This window comes from Mustela putorius, unplaced genomic scaffold, assembly GCF_011764305.1.
Source record: "Mustela putorius furo isolate JIRA1106 unplaced genomic scaffold, ASM1176430v1.1 tig00000174_pilon_pilon_pilon, whole genome shotgun sequence".
NCBI lineage: Eukaryota > Metazoa > Chordata > Mammalia > Carnivora > Mustelidae > Mustela > Mustela putorius.
This window is the reverse complement of record NW_025421304.1, coordinates 7,216,593-7,242,767: the sequence shown is the minus strand read 5'-3', so window position 1 is coordinate 7,242,767 and position 26,175 is coordinate 7,216,593. Positions and strand designations below refer to the sequence as shown.

At 46.5% G+C, this 26,175-nt stretch overlaps 1 protein-coding gene across 3 annotated transcripts; it reads left to right on the top strand.

The window, feature by feature from the left end:
• Positions 1-15,628: 15,628 nt before the first annotated feature.
• On the top strand, positions 15,629-25,882 carry LOC101683313 (protein C19orf12 homolog). 3 transcript variants are annotated; one of them, XM_013062890.2, is made up of 3 exons: positions 15,629-16,009; positions 20,521-20,690; positions 24,287-25,882. In XM_013062890.2, the coding sequence occupies exons 1-3, from the start codon at positions 15,972-15,974 to the stop codon at positions 24,568-24,570; spliced, it is 492 nt and encodes a 163-aa protein (XP_012918344.1). In that variant the 5' UTR covers positions 15,629-15,971; the 3' UTR covers positions 24,571-25,882. The 3 variants fall into 3 exon arrangements, with proteins under 3 accessions (XP_012918344.1, XP_012918345.1, XP_044931952.1); XM_013062891.2 differs by lacking the exon at positions 15,629-16,009 and adding an exon at positions 16,034-16,393; XM_045076017.1 differs by lacking the exon at positions 15,629-16,009 and adding an exon at positions 17,138-17,775.
• Positions 25,883-26,175: the final 293 nt, after the last annotated feature.

Genomic DNA, 26,175 nt, shown 5'->3' with positions numbered 1-26,175 from the left:
ATGGCTGGGCAACTGCTCTCCAAGTAGGAGCCTACCAAGTGGCAGAACCCCAGTGAGAGCCCTCCCACCTTCACCTGGGAAGAATGGTAGGAGTCCACGACTCAGGAGTCTGTAAAATTTGGAGACTCAAGACGGGGTGGCATTCCTGACATAATAACGCCCAGTCACAGGCTGGGTGAAGAGTGTGGAAGGAATCCAGGGAGAAAAGAGTGATTGATAGCTTTTCTGTGGGGGCTCACTGAAGAGTGGAGGGCAGGAATGTTCAGCTCCGGGTCTGGAGAGCAGGGTGCTGCCATTTTCATCCTCCAAATTCATACTGACATCCTTTAGGAAGCAGAAGCTACATAGAGGAATCCAGAGCCATTTACACTGAGCCCAGCCCCCTGACATGGGTGGGGCAACTCAGCAAAGACAACTGAGAATGGATGAACAGTTCCCTTGCCCAGAAGACCAGCAGGAAAATCCAGCTAAGACCAAGTTTACCAATGACACAGAAGTCAAAACTCCAACACTAGAGGAAAATAGTATATAGCATTCCTGTTTTTCTTTCATGATGCTTTTTTCTTTCAGTTTTATTTTTTTTTCTTTTTAACTAAGTTCTTATCATATAAACTCTTTTTATTTAGGCTTCTTTAATATTCAATTTTATTTTTGTATATATATGTTTTTCTTTCCTTACAATTTTGTGATCTATGTTCTAACAAACAGACTAAAATACACCAAGGATCTAGTTTACTGTTCTGTTCTGAACACCTTCTGTTTGATTTTATTCTCCTCCTTTTTTTTATTTTTTCTTTTTTTTGTTTTTTGTGTTTTGTTTTGTTTTGTTTTTGTTTTTGTTTTCTGGTCTCTTGTTCAGGATATATATTTCTGGAGTCATTGTTGCTATTTTTGTATTTTGTTCTCTCATCTATTCTCCTCTGGACATAAAGACAAGATGGGAGAACTCACCCCCCCCCCAATAAAAAGAACAAGAGTCAATAATGACTTCCAGAGATTTAATCAATATGGTCATAAGTAAGATGTCAGAACTAGAATTCAAAACAATGATTATAAAGATGCTAGCTTGACTTGACTTGAAACAAAAGTAGAAGACACTAGAGTATTCCTTTCTGGAGAAGTAAAAGAATTAAAATCTAATAAGGTCAAAATAAAAAAAGTCTACTACTGAGGTGCAATCAAAAATAGAGGTTCTAGGGACGCCTGGGTGGCTCAGTGGGTTAAAGCCTCTGCCTTCGGCTTAGGTCATGATCCCAGGGTCCTGGGTTTGAGCCCCGCATTGGGCTCTCTGCTCAGCAGGGAGCCTCCTTCCTTCCCTCTCTCTGCCTGCCTCTCTGCCTACTTGTGATCTCTGTCAAATAAATAAGTAAAAATCTTTTTAAAAAATGGAGGTTCTAACAGTTAGGATAAATGAGGCAGAAGAGAGTGAGTGATATAGAAGACAAAATGATGGAGAATAAACTGGGAAAAGGAGAGATAAACATGTACTGGATCATGAGGGAAGAATTTGAGAAGTAAGTGATACCGTAAAACAAAAAAGTATTAGATTACTTGGGGTCCCAGAGGAAGGAGCAGCAGAAGATTTATTTGAGTAAATTATAAGTAAGAAATTCCTTGGTCTTGGTAAGGATTTAGGCATTCCAGTCCAGGAGGCACAGAGAACACCCACAAAATCAATAAGAATAGGTCAACAGCTCAACATGTAAGAGTGCATGTAACTCAATATGTAAGAGTGAAACTTGAAAATTTCAGAGACAAAAATCCTGGGAGAAGCTCAGAACAAGGGGTTTTTAACCTATAAGGATAGAAACATAAGGCTGGCAGCAGACCTATCCACAGTGACCTGGCAGGCCAGGAAGGATTGGCATGATATATTCAGGGTGAAAAATGGGAAAAATAGGGAGCCAAGAACACTTCATCCAGCAAGGCTGTTATTCAGAATAGAATGGAAAGAGCTTCCAAGACAAACAGAAACTAAAAGAATTTGTGATCACTAAACCAGCTCCACGGGAAATATTAAAGGGGATCCTATAAATGAAGAAAAAGCATAGAAGTAACAAACCAGAAAGGAACAGAGACAATATACAGAATCAGTTATTTTACATGTAATACAATGGCAATTATCTTTCAATAATTGCTCTGAATGTAAATGAGGTAAATGATCCAATCAAAAGACACAGGGTGTCAGATTGGATTAAAAAAACAAGGGTTATTGATATGCTGTCTACTAAAGACTCATTTTAGACCCAAAGACCCTTCTTGAATGAAAATGAGGGGGTGGAAACCATTTATAATGCTAATGGACATCAAAAGAAAGCTGGAGTATCAATACTTATATCAGACAAATTAGATTTAAAAGCAGAGACAACAATAAGAGATGAAAGGCAAAGGATCTAACCAACAAGAAGATCTAACAATTATAAATATAAAAATGAATTAATAAACAAAATAAAGAAGCACATTGATAATAATACAATAACAGTAAATGACTTTACCAGTCCACTCACATCAATGGACAGATCATCTAAGCAGAAAATTAACAAGGAAACAAGGGCTTGGGATGACACACTGAACAAGACAGATGTCACAGATGCATTCAAGCATTTCATTCTAAAGCAAAAGAATACACCTTCTTCTCCAGTGCAAACGGAATATTCTCCAAATTAGATCTGGGTCACAAATCAGGTCTCAACTGATACCAAAAATTTGGGATTAATCCTGTGTATTTCCAGACCACAAGGCTTTGAAACTGGAACTCAATCAAAAGAGAAAAGTTGGAAAGAACGAAAATACATGGAGGTTAAAGAACATCCTACTAAAGACTCAAAGGTTCAACCAGGAAATTAAAGAAGTATTTAAAAAGCCATGGAAACTAATAAACATGAAAACACAACTATTCAACATCTTTGGGATGAACAAAGGTGGTCCTAAGAGAAAAGTACATAGCAATACAAGCCTTTCTCAAGAAACAATAAAAGTCTAAAATACACAGCATAACCTTACATCTAAAGGAGATGGAGAAAGAAGTAAAGCCTAAATCCAGCAGGAGAAGAGAATTAGTAAAAATTAGAGCATAAATCAATGAAATAGAAACCAAGAGAAGAGTAGAACAGATCAACAAAATTAGAAGGTGGTTCTTTGAAAGAATTAATAAGATCGATAAACCCCTAACCATACATAGCAAAAGGAAAAGAGAAAGGATTCAAATTAATAAAATCATGAGTGAAGAAGGAGAGATCACAACCAACACCAAGGAAATACAAAGAATTATTAGAACATACTATGAACCACTATATGCCAACAAATTGGTCAATCTGGAAGAAATAGATGCATTCCTAGAAACTTATAAACATTCAAAACTGAAACAGGAAGAAATAGAAAATTGAAGGAGTAATTAAAAATCTTCCAAAAATAAGAGTCCAAGGCCAGATGGGCTTCCACGGGAATTCTTTGAAATATTTAAAGAATTAATACCAATTCTTCTGAAGCTGTTTCAAAAAATAGAAATGGAAGGAAAATTTCCAAACTCATTTGGCCAGCATTACCTTGATACCAAAACCAAAGACCCCACTAAAAAGGAGAATTACACATTACAATATCCCTGATGAACATGGATGCAAAAATTCTCATCAAGATACTAGCTAATAGGATCCAATGGTACATTAAACAGATTATTCACCATGACCAAGTGGGATTTATTCCTGGGCTGCAAGGGTGGTTCAACAATTGCAAATCAATCAATGTGACGCACTACATTAATCAAAGAAAGGCAAATAATCATATGATGCTCTTGATTGATGTGGAAAAATCATTTGGAAAAATACAGCATTCTTTCTTGTTGAAAACTCTCCATTGGGTAGGAATAGAGGGTACATACCTCAATATAAAAGCCATATATGAAAAGCCCACAGTGGATATCATTCTCAATGGGGAAAAACTGAGAGCTTTTCAACAGGGATGTCCATTGTCACCACGGCTGTTCAACGTGGTACTAGAAGTCTTAGCATCAGCAATCAGACACCAAGAAGAAATAAAATGCATTCAAATTGGCAGAGAAGAAATAAAACACTCACTCTTCACAGATGTCATGATTCTTTATGAGGAAAACCCAAAGACTCCAGTCTAAAATAGAACTCATCAGCAATTCAGCAATGTGGCACGGTACAAAATCAAGGCACAGAAATCAGTTGCATTTCCATACACTAACAATGTGACTGAAGAAAGAGAAATGAAGGAATTGATCCCATTTACAATAACACCAAAGCCCTTAAGATCCCTAGGAGTAAACCCAACCAAATAGGTAAAGGAGCTGTACTGTAAAAACTAGAGAAAACTTATGAAAGAAATTGAGGAAAACACAAAGATATGGAAAAACATTTGATGCTTATGGATTGGAAGAATAAATATTGTCAAAATGTCTATGCTACCCAAAGAAATCTACATATTCAGTGCAATCCCTATCAAAATACCATCGACATTTTTCACAGAGCTGGAACAAACTGATCTTAAAATTTGTGTGGAACCTGAATAGCCAGAGGAATGTTGAAAAAGAAAACCGAATCTGGGGGAATCACAAAGCCTGAGTTTAGGCTATAAAAGGTGTAAGGATACAAAGCTGTAATAATCAAGACAGCATGGTACTGGCACAAAAACAAACACATAGATCAAAGGAACAGAATAAAGGGCCCAGAAATGGGCCCTGAACTCTATGGCAACCAATCTCGGCAAAGCAGGAAAGATTATCCAATTGAAAAAAATCTCTTCAATAAGTGGTGGTGGGAAAATTGGACAGCTACAGGTATAAGAGTGAAACTGGACAATTCTTTTACACCCTACACAAAGATAAACTCAAAATGGATGAAAGAGCTAAATGTGAGATAGGAATTCATCAAAATCCTAGAGGAGAACACAGGCAGCAACCTCTCTGATCTTGGCCTCGGTGACTTCTTGCTATACATGTCTCTAAAGGCAAGGAAAACAAAGGCAAAAATGAGCTATTGGGACTTCATCAGGATAAAAAGATTTGCACAGCAAAGGAAATAGTCAACAAAACCAAAAGACAAGGGACAGAACGGGAGAAGATATTTGCAAATGACATATCAGATAAAGGGCTAGTATCCAAAAATCTATAAAGAACTTATCAAACTCAGCATGGAATGAACAAATAATCCAGTCAAGAAATGGGCAGAAGACATGAACAGACACTTCTCCAAGACATACAAGTGGCCAAAAGATGCATGAAAATATGCTCAACATCGCTTGCCATCAAGGAAATGCCATTCAAAGCCACAATGAAATACCATCTTACACCAGTTAGAATGGCCAAAATTAAGAAAGGAAACAAGTGTTGGTGAGAATGCAGAGAAAGTGGAAATTTCCTTTTTTTTTCATTTATTTTTTATTTTCAGCATAATAGTATTCATTTTTTGCACCACACCCAGTGCTCCATGCAATCCGTGCCCTCTATAATACCCACCCACCACCTGGTACCCCAACCTCCCACCCCCCGCCCCCTCAAAAACCTCAGATTGTTTTTCAGAGTCCATAGTCTCTCGTGGTTCGCCTCCCCTTCCAATTTCCCCCAACCCCCTTCTCCTCTCTAACTCCCCATGTCCTCCATGCTATTTGTTATGCTCCACAAATAAATGGAAATTTCTTACACTATTGATGGGAATGCAGGCTAACTACAGACGTACAGACGCTCTGGAAAACAGCATGGAGTTTCCTCAAAAAGTTAAAAATAGAGCTACCCTACAGCCTAGCCCTTGCACTACTAAATATTTATCCCAAAGATAACAAATGTAGTGATGGGAAGGGACAACTTCACCCCAATGTTTATAGCAGCAATGTCCACAATAGCCAAACTATGAAAAGAGCACAGATGTCCACTGACAGATGAATGGATATAGAAGATGTGATATATATAATCGAATATTACTCAGCCATCAAAAAGAAAAGAAATCTTGCCATTTCTAATGACCTGGGTGGAACAAAAGAGTATTATGGATTATGAATGGGACTGGAGGAGATTATGCTGAGTGAAATAAGTCAAGCAAAGAGAGTCAATTATCATATTGTTTCACTTACTTGTGGAGCATAAGGAATAATATGGAGGACATCAGGAGAAGGAGAGGAGAAGGGAGTTGGGGGAAATCAGAGGGGGAGGTGAACCATGAGAGACTGTGGACTCTGAGAAACAAACTGAGGTTTTTGGAGTGGAGGGTGGTGGGGGATTGGGTGAGCATGGTGGTGAGTATTAAGGAGGGCACGTATTGCATGGAGCACTGAGTGTGATGCATAAACAATGAATCTTGGAACACTGAAAAAATAAAATAAAGTTAAAAAAAATAAAAGTAAACCCAACACTTCCTTAAAAAAAGAGAGAGAGAGAGTATTGTGCCAAGCAGCGTAAGTTGATCAGAGGAAAACCATTATCATATGATTTCACCCATATGTGAGACTTAAGAAACAAATCAGAAGACCATAGAGGAAGGGAAGGAAAAATAAAAGATGAAATCATAAAGGAAGACAAATCATAAAAGACTCTTAATTGTAGGAAACAAACAGGGCTTCTGGAGGTGAAGGGTGTGAAGGTATGGGATAACTTGGCACTTGGCATTAAGGAGGGCATGTAATGTAAGGAGAACTGGGTGTTATATACAACTGATGAATCACTGAACTCTACCTCTGAAACTAATAATACACACTATGTTAATTAACTGAATTTTAATTTTAAAAAAATGAAGAATGGTGGATTTAGCTATGTAGTACTATTTTTCAGAGCCTCCAAACAACCCTGCAAAATCATATTAACGATAATCACTTGTGGATACCAGCATCCAAGGGAGCTCTCAGTGATCCTCACATACTGGATTCATACCTTTGTGATGGGAATGCAGGGTTCCATATTGACAAATGTTGGCCTGCGTGACCATGATGTTGAGGAAGTGACAGTAAGAAACTTTCAAAGCTAGATCATAAAGAGATGTGGCTTCTGCTCTGCATATTGGATCATCTGCTCTGGAGGAAGCCCACTGCTCTGTCATGAGGATGCTCAGGCAGCCCTCTGGAATGGCCCATGTGTGGAGAAGCAGATGCCTCCAACAGCCATGTAAGTGTGCCATGGGGGAAGCCCATCCTCCAGCCCCAGTCGAGACTTTGAATGACGGCAGCCTCATGATAGAATGCCAGCTGGAACAGCCCAGGAAAGGCATTTCCAAATAATTGAGCCATAGAAACTGTGAGATGAATGAGCCCTTTATTGTTGTCTTAAGCCACTAAATTTTGCATTAACCCATCATGCAGCGATAATCACAGATAAGGTGATGTTGGTTTCGATTCTTGATCCAACTATTGACATTTCCTTGGTCTGGTGTATAATTTAGAAAAGGAACTTTAGAAAATGTTACATTTTTTAAAAGCTGTAACATCAAACCTTGGCAGTGTGCTGACTTTGCAAATACACTTCAGAGAAGCTCCTCAGCCTCCAGGTCCTTCCCAGGACATGGCTGCCCCTGAGGCTCCTACACAGATTCTGGAGCTTTCCCTGCAAGAAAAGTAGGCTGAACAAAGTGAGAGCATTGGTGGTCTAGTTTATTCCCACAGCCGAGGTGGATGGCAGGAGTTGGCTGTCTGGCTCAGAGAACCGAAACTGGGATCTGGCTGGGAGAAGACCATCCCTTTGCCCACTGTGCATCCTGCTCTGGGCTGAATTCCTTCAATAATAAAGGGAAGGAATGTATGTCATCAAAATAAAATAAAAATTCATCCAAAATTCATTTTTAGTGAAATGACATGCAAATTATTTGAAAAGGAGGGGTCTTGAGAGTGAGGTTACATTCCTTTACAATCCCACACACAACATTCCACTGCATCTTCATTGCTTGTCAGGTGCACACTGGCCCAGCTGGACCCTTGTCTTGCTTGCTTTGATGAAGTGGGAACCAGTGCAGCTCCCTCCCCGGCCCAGAGCAGATGGGCCCAGGGCCTTTGTTGTTAGGATGAAGCAATGCGGGTCCCCCAGCCCTGGACCATGGTCGTTCAGGAGCTGAGGTCCCTTCCTGTGCCTTCCACAGATTGTCTGTTTCCTTATTGGAAGCTGCTTTGCTCCCATTGTGTGGGTGCTGTAGTCTTTGAGGTTCCTAGGGATGCTTTGAGGAGCTCACCTGAGAGAAATGCCTTGGCTCCTCAGATCACTCTCCATGCATCCCAGGCTCTGACAGGGCCACCACCAAGGCCACCAAGGCATGGGCCTCTGATTACCAGGGTGGGACTCTGTGGGCCCCGCTGTCCACTGACTTGGGCAGGCTCCCACCGTGGACTCCATAGCAAAGCCTGATGGCAACTGAAAAAGAAAATCCTGAGGTGGGAATTACAACCAAGGAAGGGGGAACGAGTGCTTGAGGCCAGGTAAGGGCCTTGGTTGTGGTCAGAGGAGGGTGTCCTGGTAGAAATGGCTACTGGGGGTGCTGGATGCCCTCCCCGCATCACTGAATTCCTGATCCACAGAAACTGCCAGAGGTGGTAGTTGTTAATCTTCCCAGACCTTCACCCCAAACTCCCCATCATCAGGGCCTGAGCACTGAGGAGAGTGGGGCATCATATACCCCAGCAGATAAACACTCATGGCATTAGGGTGAGTCTGTGTTCTCACGGCAGGAAAGGGTTGTGTGCCTGGAGGACCCCTGTCCCCTCTGATTTCCATCCTGACATCAAGCACGTGCTCCCCCAAGACAATTGAAATTTGGGGGTGGACAGCCAGCTGTGAGATGGGAAAGGATATGGAAGAGAAGGTGAGACCCCAGGTACCTCCTAACACCGCTGAACGCTCTGTGAATTCCAGGGTGCCTCTCTTCTAGAAGCTCCAAATATGGGATTGTTTTCATGATGGATAATTCCCAGAACATTCTCCTGTCTGCTTGTGTCCATATTCATGATGTGTGCCTGTGTTTTACCCCCCTCAGCTTCCCTGCTCCGTCCCTCCCAGCACCCCCAAGACAGTGGCCTCCATCCTCCCTACTAGAGAGTGTGCTATGGGGGGAACAGAGGTTGAGAAGACAAGAGATTTGGGGTTTTGTTCTGCTTCTGTTACTAACAGTGTAACTAACCATGGAGAGTCCTTTCCTCTCTCTATTTCTTGGGGAGCCCAAGAAATCATCCGGGAACCAATCCCCTAGAAGATTTGAGCTCTGTCTAGTTAAAGACTGTGACTGGGGAGCCACAGCTCTTCCAAGGGCTCAGGACCTGTACCCCCACTAACAGTTCTGGACTCTAAGCAGAGAGTGTGTTTCACCAGGGACATGTGGAAATGGTGTCTGGTCTCAGAGGTGGTCTGATAGTATGGGAATGTGTGGCCAGGTATTTGGGGATTTTTATGGTCCTTAAATCTTTTCATTGTGGAGAGGTCCCCTGGGCCTAACTTTAGTTAGATTTGATGTCCAAGATTCATGAGCCTTCCTGCAGGTGGTGAGTTCCTGGCAGCTAAGACCATTGTGCTGGAGTCAAGGAACGTGCTTCCAGATCCAGGCTGGGCTTCCAACAACTGGGGGTCTGAGACCAGTGAATTAAGATGGGGACTCCTGCCCCCTCCCCCTCTCTACTCTTCTCCCCACCGTGGACTACCATCTGAAATACAATATTACTTAATTGAAGTATGCCCCAAGTTTCAAGGTCTCTATCCCATCTTCACTAACACTATTTACTCCTTCTTGAAATACTGTTTATCAGGCTCATTCAATACAAGATCTCTGGGCATTTCTTCAGCAATAAAAAAACAAATTCAGGGCTATCCACTAAATTATGTGTCCCCAAATTCATGTTGAGGCCCTAGACCCAGTGTGACTGTCTTTGGAGATGGAGCTGATAAGGGGGTAATTAAGGTTCGAAAAGGTCCTAAGGTGGAGCCCTGATGTAATAGGATTCCTGTTCTCAGAAGAGACACCAGGGACTTGGATCCTCCTTCCCTGACACAGACACAAAGAAGAGTCCTACAAGCCCACTGCAGGATGGCAGGCCTGAGAACCAGAACGTCTCTGAATGAATCCTGCCTTGCCAACACCTCGATCTTGAGCTTCCAGCCTCCCAAACCATGGGGAATCAGTGTTATTTAAGGCCCCCAGTCTATGGCAACTTGAGCAGACTGAAGCACACACACGTGTACAACAACACAGCTGGCAGGTTAAAGAAACCGTGTGCACCACATGCCAACAACACGGAAACAAACACACACCAGGGGGACTCGGACACAGTCTGTATGGAGCAAACAAACAGAAAAACAAACAAACACCCCATATTCTGCCATGGAACAAAATCCCGGACACACCAAAGTTTAATACAGAAAACAAAAACAACCAAAGCAGCATTAAAGTGAAAACTACTAGGGAGAAAGAATTTCCATCCTATGAGCAGTTTGAAATAAGAACTCCAGAATCATAATAGTGATGCTACCATCATTTTCTGTAATAAAACATCTATTATAACAGAAAGACAGTACAATAAGAGTCCCATTGTTCCAGAAACTGTTTTCTAACTGAAACAGGATAATTATAGAAATACCTGTGTGAGAATTGCGTGTTCAACTGAACCATTGAAAATCATTCTTGTCAGACTGGAAATAAGTCTTCCCCATACAGAGAACTCTTCAGTGTGATCTCAGATGGAAGACAAGGTGGGGGTTTTTTTGTTTTGTTTTTGTTTTTGTTTTTCCAAGTCTTTTATAGCAGCATAACCTTCCAGAGCCCCCTCAGGGCATCTCCAGCTTGTCTCCAAGGGTCCATCCGGCTCTGAGTTCCACACTGATTTGGAATACTAAAATCTAACGGTAGATTTTCAAGTAGGGCACCTCTCTTTTCTTTCAACAAACAGATTTTTAGGGTGAGTCTCAGTTCTATCGAGTTCATTTTGTAAATTCTAATTTGGAATCTCTAGCTTTTAGAGCGGCAGACCCCTGGAACATTCTGCAGAGATCCACTCATGCATTGAAGGCATTGCTGGTACCATCACTCTCTCCCCGCTTTGTAGTGTACAAGGCGCTTTCCGCTCTGCTCTCATCTGTCCTCACAGCAATCCCAGGGTGTTGAGGGCAAGGGTTCTTATCCTCATTTCATAGCTGAGGAAACTGGGGACTGTCTGGATGGAAGCAGGGGCAGGGGATTTGTCTGGAAACTGCATTCGCACTGTAAGCACGCTGTTTTTCACTTAGCTCGTAAAGGAAACAGACAAAAGCAACAGAGGAGAAGGGAGCCAGAGGGCCTGTGAGCTGTCCCCTGTCACCTGACTACTGACTGCTGATGCTCCATCCCGGTAACTCGGTGCTTGCAGGGCTGGGAACCTGCAGGAAATTCAGGCAGCAGTGATGGTGGCTGAGGGACCGACTGAGCGTGCAGGGAAGACATAGGAACAACAACAATGATAATAACAACACACCGTGGCAAATATGCAGACAGGCGCTAATGACCGAGGGGCAGGATAGCGGTCTGCAAATATCTGAAGGACGTAACCACCAAGGAAGAGAATATTTAAACATTCAGAAGAACAACGATGAAGCCGGGACAGGCTCATTACCACCCCCAAGGCCAGCTTGTCTGGCAACAGTCCTTGCAGAACGCAGCTCCTCCAAGACCAAAGGTAGCCGTCCCGAGGGTCCCTCTGCGCACGGCGACTTTGACACAAGGCTGGGCTGAGCCTGTAGTTTCCTTGTGCCAGCACAGACCGTGTGCACACTCACGTGCTTATCATCATGGTGGGCATTTGTTGACTTCCTGGTGTTTGGCATTGAATTGTGTCGCCCCAAACGGATAGTTGTAGTCCTAACCCCTGGTACTTGTAAATGTGACCTTATTTGACAATAGAGTCAGCAGGTGTAATCGAGTTATGATGAGGTCTGCAGGGTGGGCATTCACTCCCGTATGACTGGTGCCCTTATAAGCAGAGGGAACCTGGGGCGCAGACACAGACACACGGGGGATGGCAAGTGATGACAGATGCAGAGGCACAGATTCAAGCCAAGGGATTGCCAAGGACTGCTGGCCACTCCCAGAAGCTAGGAAGAGGCAAGGGACAATTCTGCCCCACCGATTTCAGAGGGAGCAGGCTCGTTGGACTCATCTACAAAACAGAGACAATAAAATCCTGTTTTAGGCCCCCCACATTGTGGTCCTTGGTTATAGGGCCCTAGCAAACTAATGAATCAATTCCCCTGATAGGTGCCTCCCACTGCACTGAACACTTCACATACCAAAAAGATGGCATGCATCCTGGAGAAGAGACTGGGGGCTGCAGAGACCTCCTCCACCCCAGGACCAAGGAAGGAAGCGGGTCCTAGGCCCACCATAAGGGGCTGGAACTTCTCCTGACCCCAAACCCTCTCTCTCTGGCTGCCTTGGGAAAAAATGACTGTCTACAAGTCTGGATCCAGATTCCTGGGACCCCTAAGCCTTCTTAGAGGTAATTTAAAGTAAAAAAAAAACATAGATCATAAGATTTTAGTTTTCAAAGTGACATCAAGCTTACTCATATGCTTAATTAAGAGGTCACAGGGGGGGACGCCTGGGTGGCTCAGTTGGTTAAGCAGCTGCCTTTGGCTCAGGTCATGATCCCAGCGTCCTGGGATCAAGTCCCACATCGGGCTCCTTGCTCGGCAGGGAGCCTGCTTCTCCCTCTGCCTCTGCCTTCCACTCTGTCTGCCTGTGCTCGCTCTCACTCTCTCTCTCTCTGACAAATAAATAAATAAAATCTTTAAAAAAAAAAAAAGAGGTCACAGGGGTTTCTGAGTGTGTGACCCATGTGTGGCATTATCCAGCCCTGGGGCTGAGTGGGATTATCCTGAAAAAGCCACATAAGTTAGGAGCTGCTGACTGGAACTCTGGAAAAGGTTGGGGGAACCAGGCTCTGGCCTCAGAGGGCCTCGTGGCCCCCACACTACACTCTTCGCGTCCAGCCTCTGCCCCTGTACCCCAGCCCACACACATTCTAGATGGACATTTCACCTTGCATCTTCCTCAAGCCTGCAGATGCTTCCTGGGGACTCTGTCTCCCTTTGGCCTTTGATTCAGGATCTCTGACTTTTAGGCCTAGGGCTGCTCCTCGCTCCCCTCGGCAGACCCAGGAGAGAGCCCAGGGACCTTGGGAAGCTCAAGGTGCTACATTAATGTTGGGGAATGTAAGGGCCCAAGTCCCCGCCAGCTCTGTGAATGCAGCCTCGCATGCTGGGGGATTCTTGGGCCCCCAGAATGGTGGATTGTGGATGGTGGGTTGTGACAGTGGGGGTGGAATATGATTTCCTGCCTCTCTGGACATGAGGCTCACTTTTGGGACTCTTTTTCCTTTTCACACACTATGATATGAACAAAAATAATCTAGATCCCTACATGTTACCTCCTTTAACCTTCAGAATAACCCTGAGGGAAGGCACGATTGTTGTCGTCATTTCCCAAATCAGCAAACTGAGGCCTAGAGAAGCTGAATGACCCTCCTGAGGTCACTCAGCCAGACCTCAGCACGGTAAGCATCACGAGGGCACTGTCTGGATGCTGGGTCAGTGTGCAGTCACTATGATGGGGACCCCACTGTGCACCTGTCATTCATAGGACCACGCTGCAGGAGGCCTGGCTGTCACTAGGAGACTGTGGTATCATGTGTTACATCCATGGGCTTTGGTGTCTGTTTCCATTTTATGACATCATTCATGTCAGAATGAAGGTCCCAGTTTGTCGACAGGTGCAATGTTTGCTGGACTTCTTACAGCTCAACTTCTCTGGAGGGCCCTGACTTTGCAGTTTCTCTCCCTTCTAGCATCTTCCTGTCTACCAGTGCTCCCCTTCCCACCTCTGGGGACGTCAGCAGCCTAATTATTTAATGAGCCTCCAGAGGGAGATGCCCGCAGAGAAATGGGAAAATCTCCCCCAGGCTTGAGTTGGAGATGGTTGTCACCCAAACTCAAGCAAAAGCTCCTATTTGGAAATGGATGAGGTGATTCACTGTGCCCAGGGAACCCTTGTTAATACTTGTGCCCCTTTCTCACAATGAGGACAGGAGGGAAAGGGAATAAACAAAATGATGATAGTTAAAGAGTACAAAGTTTCAGTTCTGGAAGATAAGTAAGTGCTTATCTACACAGCACACGGCTATAGCTAATACTGTTGTATACTAAATGCATATTAAAGAGGGTAACTCTTATGTTAAGTGTGCATGCACACACACACACAAGTGATAATGATAATAAAACACACACAAGTGATAATGATAATAAAGAGGGCAGAAGAAATTTCTGGAGTGATGGAGATGATTATAGTGTAGATTGTGTTGATGGTCTCACAGGTATATACTTATCTCCAAACTCATCGATGTAGGACCCAGCTAAAAGGGTTGGAAGCTAATGGCCAAGAAAGAATTCTTGAGACATCTTTGGTGCAGGAAGGTGGTTTTATTAAAGCATGGGGACAGGACTTGAGAGCAGAGGGAGCTGCACTAAGGTGGTGAGAAGTGGCTCATTATATACTTTCAAGTTGGGAGGGAATTAGTGTAAGCCTCCCAAGTAATAAAGAAACAAGGTGTCCATGATCCTGAGGGGGCTAGCTATTGTGAGGAACTGTCATCTATTACAATTTAGTAAAAACTCTGTCATGAGTCCCTTCAGATGGGTATGGGGGACCATATGCTTGGGGGATGATTAACAACATATATTTTGGGGATTAGAGATAAAGAAAGTTTCCCAAGAAATTTTTGTATGTTAAAATAGACTTACAGGGTCCTGGGGTTGAGCTAAGAGTGCTTTTTGCCCTTAGCGAAGTGCTGACATTCCTTTTCTAGAGGAAAGTCACTCTGCCTGCCTGGGCTGTAGGTAGTAATGATATTTATTACTTTTTCTCCTGCCTTTTTTTCCCACATCATCGTCAAGTTGTATATATTAAATATGTACAGCTTTTTGTAAGTCAGCAAACATATCTTTAAAAAAACCCCTACTAGGGCATGTATATACTGTTGTATATATATATATATATACATATATACACCATATATGTACAAATATATGGTGTGTGTGTGTGGTGCATATATACTCTCAAAGTACTTTCCCTTCCAAAAAAGGCAAAGAAGAAAACAAAAAGAAGACTCTGGCAGTTGAAAGAGGCCCATCCTCTGGGTGCGCACAGCATCCAGGAAAGCCAGGACCAGTGCGGGTTACAGTGAGGGCTTTGAGCCAGCTGGACCTGGGTTAGAGCCTGGACCCTGACACTCCATGGAAAGCCCCCAGAGCCTTTTTCAGATCTGAGATGGTTCCAGGCCAGCCCCTGAGTGTTAGTGTGTGCGCGTGTGTGTCGGGGTGGGGTGGGAGTGCAGGGAATCTTCTCCACACTCCCTCTAAAATATTCCCTGCCTCATCCCCACATCTGCCCCCTCCCAAGAAGTTCCCCAACCTCAGCTTTGTCCTGGAAGCTGGGCCTCCCCCTTTCCTTGGAACCCGAGGAGTAAAGCCAGCACACAGCCTTTCAAACCACTGACCCAGGGGCACCTGGTGCGGGCACCTTATGCCAGTTTATATGGGATTTGGCCCATACATTCAGGACACATTAAGTTTGCACCAGGGATTTCCCCAGTTTGCTGGGCTGCCTACCACGCCCACTGAGGGAAGGAGGAGCTTCCGCAGACCTAAGAGTCAGAGATCCTGAATCAAGGGGCAAAGAGAGAGAGAGGCCTCTCCGGGGAACTGAGGAAAGCGCAAGGGAAGGCCAGCTAAAAGAAGTGCGGGCTGCGGTAGAGGGCTGGCGGTGCACGTGCAGGAGCGCTGCCTGAGCGCCACGGGGACTTCTGTCCAGACTCCAGCGCCAGGCCTAGACTCCGACGTCGAGCAGAAGCTCCGCGAGAGTCCTCGGCGTCAGACCCTGCCAAGGCGAGAGCCGGCCAGGCAGCGGAAGCCCGCGCAGCAGGACGTGGCAGCAGCGGCCCTGAGGGTATCACCGCAGGGGGTGGCGGCGATGGCGGGGATACCGGCTGTGGCCGTGGGGGCCAAGTGGTGAGTGGCGACTTGAAGGCCTCCCGCGCGGGCGAAGCTGAAGGCAGCGGGGCGGAGCCTGCGCTCTGGGAGGCCCGGCGGAGAGGAGACCCGGGGCGGGGCGGGGTCTGGGGAAGAGCGGGCTCAGGCCTCTCTGGCGTCCGTCCGGGGCCGCATCCCAACAGGTGAAGGTTTCAGTGTCCCCGTGGCTCTGGTGAGGCGGGGCGCTGGGGCGCGGTGCCTGGGGGGTCTGCCGGCTGGGGAGCCGAGTCCACGTCGCTGAAGTATTCATTTGCCACGTAAAGACACCGAGGCATGGAGAGGCTGACCTCACGCCAGAAATAAGCTGAAGCAGCCCAGCTGGGGTTACAACCCAAGCAGCTGGTCTCAGGGACCTGGACTCCGGTACGTGTTTGAGCACCCCAGTTACCCGCCTCTCCCTGCCCTCCTCAGTAACCTGGGGTGCGCGTCACCCTCCTCTGCGTCCCAGGTGCGTGGGTGGGGCGGCAGGTGTTACAGATCTGGAACTGTCCTAGGATACCCCGTGAGGCAGCACCCCTGGCCTCACCCTGCGGGGAAAGTTCAGAGATGATCAGGAGTGGATGTCAGAGATCTCCAAGGGGAAAATTCCTACGGTGGGGACTGGTGGCTTCTTTAGCCTTTAAAAGAGGAAGCGGGGGACTTTGAGAGGTTGCAGATGACCTACTTATGGGTCCCTGGTCAGGTAAGGTCGCCCTGCCAGGGCCTATGGAAGACAGAAGGCAGGACCTCCTCTTTGGCTAAGGGAAGATGGTCCAGGGGACTTGCTCTTTTGATTTTTCGAGAGAAATCAGGAATCAGATGGATGTGAAATCTTATTTTTAAATACTGGCAACACTTCAGTCATTAAAAAGTCTGGGGGCTAATCCGACAGTGCTGGTAGGGTCCACATGCGACCTTTGCACACGGCCTGCAGAGGTGGGGGACACAAGGCTTGCAAGAGTCAGGCCACACAGAGGAGTTTCATAAATTCCAAAAGAGAAGTAGAAAGTACTGAGGATGGCAGGTGAGCAAGATCACTCTGACTCCTTAAGAGGCTCTGCTTTTCATATATATATATATATATATATATATATATATATATATATTTAAACACAGTGCATGTGGGTCTCTATTAGCTCTGAAGCCTTCCTCTCCCTGCTCTCTCACAATCTGGTCCATCTAAAAAAGCCAGGCTGCAGTCCCAGGGATGGGCTCATCTCCCTCTTCCCCAGAACCTTGCTGTCACCAGCAGACCAGCCTGGTACTTGCAAGAAACCAGGGCTTCAAGTTGGCTTGGTAAAGGGCTCCCCAGTTGGGAGTAGGCATTTGCCTTCCCTGTGGCTGGCAGATGGGCTTTCTGTGACCAGAGCCCGTGTTGTGGACAAATCTGATTCTGAAATAGGTGTGAAATGGGGAGGGGAGACCCCATTCCCACCCTCTGAGGTTTGTCCCCATCAGAGTACTCTTCCTCCCTCCTCCTTCCTTACTGGTTTCCTTGCTGCTCACGGACAAAGGCAAGGTTGGAGTGGGAGGGGAAGCAGGACTGGCTTTCTTCCTCAATCTGGCAGTCCCCGAGAAGTCAGGAGGCTGGGCTTTCCAGCAAGGACTCAGGAGATGGGGTGACAAATCTTTCTTCCACAACAGTCTATTGATGCTCTAAAGTCTAAAATGATTCTCACACAGAAATTAAACCAGCTCTGTCTTGCATTGAGGCAGCCACAGTGCCACGTCTTGCTGTGGTGTGAAGCTGTTGAACTCAGCCAGAGGTGAGCCACATCCTCTTGTGCCTTTCCACACGCCAGGACACCTGCTGGCCCTCCAGGTCTGCAGAGCCCTGGGCTCTTGCCTTGGGCTGGTGGAGGTTGGGAGTAAGTAGTCTTTGCATGATGAAGCCTTATTAGGCCCTGTGCGTTTGTATGAAGACATTCAGAGCAAGTGGGAATCTAGGTTTTTAGATGGACTACAGAATACGAAGTGGCTGTTTCCTGCCTCCTATCCACTCATTTTCTTGCTGTGCAGAAAGTGTTTCTGGAGTGCAGGTCCATTAATGTGCAGAAACCCTGTTTTAGGAGTGGTGTTTGGACAGAGTGCCCTGGCCAGGAAGCCAACCTTGCAAACCATTCCTGGGGTCTTCGCCCACCTGGAAACGGGAAGCTCACTGCCTTCCCCCAGAGGGGCCTTCCCAAGTCCGAACTCCATCTCCCCTTTTTCAGCATAATGACAAATAGAAAGCTGGATATAACCTGGATATAAACTATATGATGATTAGCTGTTTTACAGGAGGATGGTCAGCTTTTAAAAGGTTTTACCATGATATTCATTCCCTTGGTTATCAATATTTGAAATAAAACTCATTTGCATAGCTTTACAGCACCATGGCTATTGGGTAAGTCAAGTCACAGCTTCCATCCCCTCATTTCTCAGTGACTTCTGCCATGGGCAGTCCCTTTGCTGTTATAATGCTATTTTATTATTGTGACCTTCGTGTGTGGACAAGTCATGACCCTCACGTGGGCTGTCTTCCAGGGTGGAGGAGGCGGCATGGACTCTGTCTACAAGGGGTTGCAGTAGTGAGCAAAGGTGCAGGAAGCTCGGAGGTGTGCTGGCAGGTCCAGGGCACATGGTGCCAGAGCGGGGACAGGCACTCCTGACTTCTTCTCCAGTCCCTTGAGCACCCCTGCAGGGCCGGCCCCTCCATTGCTTCTATACCCCACTTGGTCAAAAAGACACTTTGGGGGGTGCTTGTTTGCACTTTCTGAACTCGAGGACTAAGTAGCTGATGTCAGATGTCAGGGTCATGGTCTCTTACAGTCTTGCTGTCCAAAGTGGGGTGCGCTTGTGGAGAATCACTGACTCAGAACATGGCAGGGGCCAGAGCCCAGGACATTAACTGTCTCTTCTGGAATGGCAGAGAGGTTCTGAACCCTGACTGTAGACCAGCAGACCCAGAAAGTTGTTCTTGGGACTCAAAATTCTCTCCCAGGATTGAGAGGATGATTCTACATGAGTGTCTGGTTCTGGATTTTCCTTGTGTTAAAAGGAGATGTAACCAAGAGTTCTTGAGCAACAGAGTCTGCCCCAAACTGTGTCAAGTTCCTATAGGCACTGCTTGCATGAAAAGGGGAGTGAAGGAAAGGAAGTGCCCTTCTAGCCTTGGGTCCAGCTGAAGCCAAAAGGAGAAGCACCAGCTCATGGCCACTTTGATTTTACTTCTGGGTCCTGTCAGGTGGCCCGTCAGTGTTGTGGCTCTCTATGCCCACTGACGCTGAGGCAGAGCCTACCCTGCCCTTGACCTGTGTGCCTACCAGTTTCCCATCATTGTGGCCAACAGTTTACTGACCGCAAGAATTGTTCTAAGGTCATTGTTCCAAAGGTCTGTCTGTCTATCCAAAGACATGCAAATCCATCAACTACTTTGGTTTATTTTATTCTCTGGTTGTCTCACTTTACTGGTCATCCTTAGTGCCGTCCTGTCCCTGCCTTTACTATCCCCCGTGTAGAACTGGAAGGGCATTAGGAGCATTTGCTTACAGAAAAGCCAGTGGATGGGGGTGCCTGGGTCGCTCAATCGGTTAAATCCTCTGCCTTCCACTCGGGTCATGATCTCAGGGTCCTGGGATGGAGTCCCGTATCAGGCTCTCTGCTCAGCAGGGAGCCTGCTCCCACCCCCACTGCCTGCCTCTCTGCCTACTTATGATCTCTGCCTGTCAAATAAATAAGTAAATAAATCTTAGAAAGAACGAAAAGGAAAGAAAGGAAGAAAGGAAGGAAAAAAGGAAGGAAGAAGGAAGGAAGGAAGGTAGGAGGAAAGAAAGAAAGAAAGAAAGAAAGAAAGAAAGAAAGGCCAGTGGTATCAGTAACAGAACATTTATTTAGAGCCATCAAGTCTCAGGGCTGCGTGTTCCAGACTCATACCAGGAACTTTGCATCCATTCCCCTCAGACCTTTCCAGAATCCAGCTTGTAGGCGGTTTAGCTCCCTTTACAGGTGAGGAGTCTGTTCAGGGTCACGGGGCAGACAGGTGTGGGCACAGGCCAGTGTTCTCATGGAGCCCAGTACTTTCCCCTTCTCAGGCTTGGCATGAGCTCCATTGCCCTGTCACATGACAGAAGACTCGAGGCTGGGACATTCTGCCCTCTGCCAGGCTCTGTGCACTGGGGCTGCCTGAGCCAGCAGGAAGGCTGCAGAAAAGAGAGAGGACACGCTTGCCTCACTTGTGATGAACAGATGCAGCTTGTGGCTGGGCCTGTTCCGTAATCTGTCATGAATGAGAAGTTATGCAAGGAATACCTCTCGTGCATTCTGCGGGTTCTGTGTGCTTATTAACTAGCAGCTCCCCGACTTCCTCTGTGACAAGGAACCCATCACGTTGCTGGGTGCTGTCGGTTCCGCATACAGCAGAGCTCCTGTTCTTTGCGTGAGGCTGTCCTCCAAACTTTAGCAAGAGTGACATTTGGGTGCACATACTCTGATACTCATTAAGAGTTTCCCTTTGAAATGCTTCCTTCGAGGCTCGCCAAGAAACCCTGCTTGATGAAAGACATCATGAAGCTGCTGTGCTCCATCTCTGAGAATCAGAAGATGAAGGTGGCTGTCAGGTACTCTATGGAAAGCGCCCTGATCACAGGAAGTGTGGTCTTCATCAGTGGTCTGCTCGGGGGTCCGCTCGGACTAGCTGTTGGTACGTGTAATCTTCCTGAAGGGGCAGCCAGCCGAGGGGGTGTTGTGAAAAAGTCCTTGAAACCACAAAGATGGGGCACCTGGGTGGCTCAGTTGTTAAGCATCTGCCTTCGGCTCAGGTCATGATCCTAATGTCCTGGGATCCAGCCGCACCTCAGGCTCTCTGCTCAGCGGGAAGCCTGCTTATCCCTGTCTCTCTGCCCCTGCTTGTGTTCCTTTTCTCCCTGTGTTTCCCTCTGTCAAATAATAAATAAAGAGAGAGGGAAAGAAAGAAACCACAGAGACCACATAGAAATCCCTGTCCTGTGAAAGATGTTTGTCGAGTTGAGGTGGCTTCTGTGACATGGTCTTTGTGGGCTTAATTCATCCCATTGAAAACACAGCTTCTGAGTGTGATGGTCTCAGACACGCAGGGCATTCTTGCAAATGACATATGACTCATGCAGACCTGGAGGGCACCTCTCCCCTCAGGGATGTGTCTGGACCTCTGACGATATAAGGGTGTCCTGGGTCCCTTGGATGCTCTCCTTCCCCTGTCACCATTACATGTCACTGCAGAAGGGAAGCAGGGAGGAAGCTGGAATTTACTGAGCACCTCCTAGGAGCAGATGCTGTCTGGTCATGTTACATGAGCTCGTTCAGGGAGACCACCCCATTCTGAAACCAACAGTCTAATGCAGCAAAAGCAACAAACTATCCTGTCCCCCGCTTTTGCCACCTGCTTCAACTTGAGAGACAGTTTTTGGCTATGAATGAGGGTTTGGCTGATTTTCACATCATTTCTTGGAGCTGGGATGGGGTTGCTTCCTACGTCTTAGGAGTAGGGAGGATTCTGGTGTGGTCTCCCCCTTGGGCCAGGTGGCACCAGAGAGCGGGCTGCTGTGTGGGTCTGATGTGAGGAGGGGCGGGATTACACCTCCTGTGAATTCCCTCAGATGGACCCTGCAGCACAGGGGTTGACAAATGCATGGTCTACTGCACTGGGCTTAGCAGATACCTCACTGAATGCCTGCTCTGTGCTGGGCAGCCTGTGCTGGGGACATGGGAGAGCTCACAGCACTGCCTGCAGTCCTCCCATGAACACTGGCTGGAGAGGTGACTGCCTGTCTGCTTCTGTTTCCAGCTCCCGGCATGACTTCCTGCCCTGTTCTGCCTTTCTGTGGCAGGATTGGTGTTCAAGGACATTTCATGATGCAGAGCTCACACTGGGGAGTAAATCAGTGTGTGGGTGACCCCAGACCTTCCACTATACATTTCCCTTTCCCATCTGTGAATTAGGGAGTCGTAACCTCAGCCTCTCGCCATCTAAGGAGCAGCCAGTCGGGGAGGAGACGTGGCCATGGCCTCCTTCCTCAGTGACATTCTTTATCTCTGTCCCTGTCCCCCCATCTAAAGTGCTCAGGGGAGGGCTTGATGGGCTCATTTATCCTAGAGCTGTTCCCAGATGCCATTGTGGGAGCACATATCTTATTCAGATTCTGTCAGAGCTGGTAGAGAACAGGACGTCTGCCAGGGGAACCCGGGGATTTGCTCCTTGAAGCCACTAGTCGTGGGCGGAGCATCATTTTACCCAGAAAACCAAGGAGTTTTCTCTTGTCCAAAGAGTTAGTAATTTGCTGGTCAATATTCCTGGTGATTGTTTGCATGAAGTGCTGCTTTAAATCAAATATTGACATTCTCAAAAAGGTTTAGTGCAGTTGATTGAAATGTTTGTCAGCTCTGAGCTCTTCATGGGTGTCATGGGCTAAAATTCAGTAAAACCTGTAAATGAAAAAAAAAAAAAAAAAAAAAAAAAAAAAAAAAACCTGTAAATGACTGGTTTCCCTTCCCCAAATCCTCCCTTCTTTTGGAGCAGAGGGGAAGGCTGACTAGGGGCAGTGCTCATTCTCTTGGGCCTGATGCTGGCCTGGGCTCAGCCCCAGGGGAACTGTGTGCCTCCAGATGCCTCCACACTTGGCTTCCTGAGAGGGTGCAGCTTTTACTGCCTGCTGGCGGGGTCCAGCCCACAACTGGGTTCTCTCCGGCCTGGGCTATATTCTCTCAGATAAACCTCTAATTCTGCAGCAGTAGTAGAATTACAGACACGTTGGTGAGATTGTGCAGAGAACGCCCACATATCCCTCACCTAGTTCCTGTAACATTACCACCACAGTGCATTTGTGAAAAATAAGAAACCAACACTGACGTGTCCGTACTAACTGGTCTCCAGACTTTCTTTGTACTTTGCCCGTTTTTGCATTACGATCTTTTCCTGTCCCAGAATCCATCTCAAGGGATCACAGAGCATTTAATCCTCATGTCTCCTTACTCCGTCTCCCCAGCTCTGTGACAGTTGCTCGGACTTTGCTGCTTTCATGGCCTGGGTACTGGTGAGGAGTCCTGGGCAGTTATTTGTATAATGCCTCCCCGTTTGGGTCGGCCTGATGGTTGCTCATGGTTAGCCCAGGGTTGTGGACCTTGGGAAAGCATACGGCAGACAGCGGCGGAATGCCTGTTTCATTTCAGGGACATGTGACACCGACAGCCTCCCGGACTGTGTCCACCTTGATCGACTGGTTAAGGTTGTGTTTGCTTGTTTGTCCACTGTGGATTCAGTGTCTCCCCTTTCCATGCTCTGCTCTTTCAGAGTGAGTCGCTAAGTCCAGCTGGGCTGTATCTATTAATATCTGATGACTGCTATTTAATAATCATGGAACTTTTTCCAGGATACACATGTGGGATTCCGTGTGGTAGCAGTGGGCTGGCGAGGGGTAGCCCCCACCCCTTAGACACGACCCTGTTCTTCATCACCCACAGGCTCACTCAGTCCTCTTCACTCCTCTCAGCTACCTGCCTGTCCCTGGAGGGCACCTGAGTTGGGGACCCCTGCCCCAGGACACCTTCCTTAGCAGACCTGCCCCCACCTGATCAGATAGAACTTTCCCTTGACATGAGGGCTTCAAGTCCCAACATTGTGCATCTGAAATTTGATCATAAATTTACCTTTAAAAATAATGGCTATGCCTTTTCGGGGTCACAGGAAGAGAAATAATTAAATGAGTTATATTCGATAGTTATCATCATATAGCTCTTGAGGGCTGGCGTGAAAAACAGGTGCTTTCTGAGGAAAGGTCTCCTTCTGTGTCCCCAGGGTCCTTTAGTCCCAGGATTTCACTGGAAATTTCCAAAGTTCAGGGGCAAAGAGCATATTATGGGGAAAACTCAACCTCACCACTGAGATGATTCTCCTTGAAAATGCACTGGCTTCTCAGCTCTGTCCTTTAAGATGAGAGAGTTTCATGGGAAGCAGGAAACCTGCAGACCCTGGAGATTTCCGTTCTCAGAGCTGTGAGGTGGGAGATGCTTTGTGCTGCATCTGTGAGTCTAGAGCTTAGGGAAGGGCAAGTCTGGATGTCAGTTATCTGAGCCAAATGGACTGATGACCCCAGAAACCTTTGTCCCCCACACTGTGGGGTGGAGCGGACACGAAGCCAAGCCTGTTCCCACCCGTGTGTGAATGTGCTCACTCGTCACGGCGGTGGACATGCTCCCAGCAAGAGCCTGAGGCCACCATTTATGAATAAGGACCAACTAACTGAACCTTCCTTGTTTTTTTAGGGGGGGCTGTCGGGGGACTCTACAGTGCATGGATGACAAGCGGACGGTTTGAGCCAATTCCTCAGATCATAAAGGAGCTGCCACCCGCTGAGCAGCAAAAGCTCTTTAATGAAGCCATGGCCATCCTCGGGCACCTGGACTGGATGGACGCTGTGCAGCTGACCACACTGGTCATGGGCAGCGAGCCCCTGAAGCAGCAGCTGCTGGCCATGGTGAAAGAGTTCCTCAAAGGCCTGTACATTGACTACAGACCTCCTCCTGGGATGAGGAGGCCACTTAGATGATTCTTTGACCCACAGGATGGTGGGCCACTTAGACAGTTCTCCTTGGGGGTGTCTGGGTGGCTCAGTGGGTTAAGCTTCTGCCTTCGGCTCAGGTCATGATCTCAGGGTCCTGGAATTGAGCCCCACATTGGGCTCTCTGCCTGGCAGGGAGCCTGCTTTCCCCTCTCTCTCTGCCTGACTCTCTGCCTACTTGTGATCTCTGTCAAATAAATAAATAAAAGCTTAAAAACAAACAAACAAACAAAATGAAACAAAACAGAACAAAAAAACCCCATGGTAGATGGTTCTCCTAACTCATAGAGGTGAATGTGGAGTTGGGGAAAGTCTCTCCCATTCATTGCTCATGTATTGGGCCCTACTGTCCCAGACCCAGGGGACACAGGGTCCTACCCAGAGTTCTAGCCCCTATGTCTGCTGAAGTCCCTCCCTTGGCCACACTGCCTTCATTTCTGGGAAAAATCCTGACCCAACTTCTGGGTAGTTTTGGGTCAGATGGAGCAGATCTTGCTGAGCGAAGTCAGTGTGGACTAGCTGGGTCCTGGGGTGACTGTGATGGGCACTGGCCCTGAGAGGACAGGCCAGACCTCAAGTCTTATCTCCCCTAGGAGGTAAGAGCACTTTCTGGGCTTTCCCCTCAGGCTTGCCTCTTGGCTTCTCTGATTTTAGTATTACTTCTGTTTTCTTGGCAAAAATCTTCATTTTTAAAAAATTTTGAATAGGTGATACCAGCCTGGTACTTTGAAGACTCCAGATGGTGCAAAAGGAAATCAAGACTTCCTCTGGCATGAACTCTGCCCCAGGCCCTCCCCAGAGGCAGCCCCTGTACCGATTTCTTGGGCATTCCTTAACTCAGTTTTTACATAGTCTTTGAAAACCATTCATTTCCTTTTATTTGTCAATAATGTTTATTGGTGAAAGTTTAGAACAATCTATCCAGAAAAGGATAGTAACAACATGACAAATTTGACCACCCAGAAAATCACCCTTAACACATTTGGTATGTTTCGTACAAACATTTTAATGCTGCGTATGCGTCTTTCCAGCATATATACATTCTCCCTGTTTAGACCTGTTTGAATGCTTTTACCAATTAACATTTAATAACATTTGTGATGAAGTTTAAATTCCTTGAAACTGTGTTTCCTGGGTGTATAATATTCTGTCGTATTTAGCCCTATCCCTGGTGTGGTTTTCATTGCTACGATGAACAGTGTTGTATTAACATTCTGCTTGTGCTGTAGTCTGTAATAGTCTTTGGGATAGATGCTTCAAGGTGAAATTGCTGGATTAAAAAGTATGTAATATTTTTTAAGCTTGTTAAATTCTGTCAAAACTCATTCAGTTGCCACTATTGACAACTTGCTCTCCTTGCCACAGAGTCTGGGGGTACACAACTCACCACATCCTCACCAAGAAATGGGATGATAGTGTCTTTTATGTTTTTGTAACAGATTTTATTTATTTCTGCAAGAGAGAGAGCAAGAGAGAGTGAGCATGAGCTGGCGGGAGGGGCAGGGGGAGAAGAAGACTCCCTGCTGAGCAGTGAGCCTGATGTGGGACTCCATCCAAAGACCTGAGATCATGAACTAAGCTGAAGGCAAACAG

Coding starts and splice junctions, on each gene's coding strand:
- LOC101683313 (XM_045076017.1), top strand. CDS start 17,678: ATGATTCTCACACAGAAATTAAACCAGCTCTGTCTTGCATTGAGGCAG. Junction 17,776..20,520: donor GCTGTTGAACTCAGCCAGAG/GTGAGCCACATC, acceptor GCTTCCTTCGAG/GCTCGCCAAGAAACCCTGCT. Junction 20,691..24,286: donor TCCGCTCGGACTAGCTGTTG/GTACGTGTAATC, acceptor TTGTTTTTTTAG/GGGGGGCTGTCGGGGGACTC.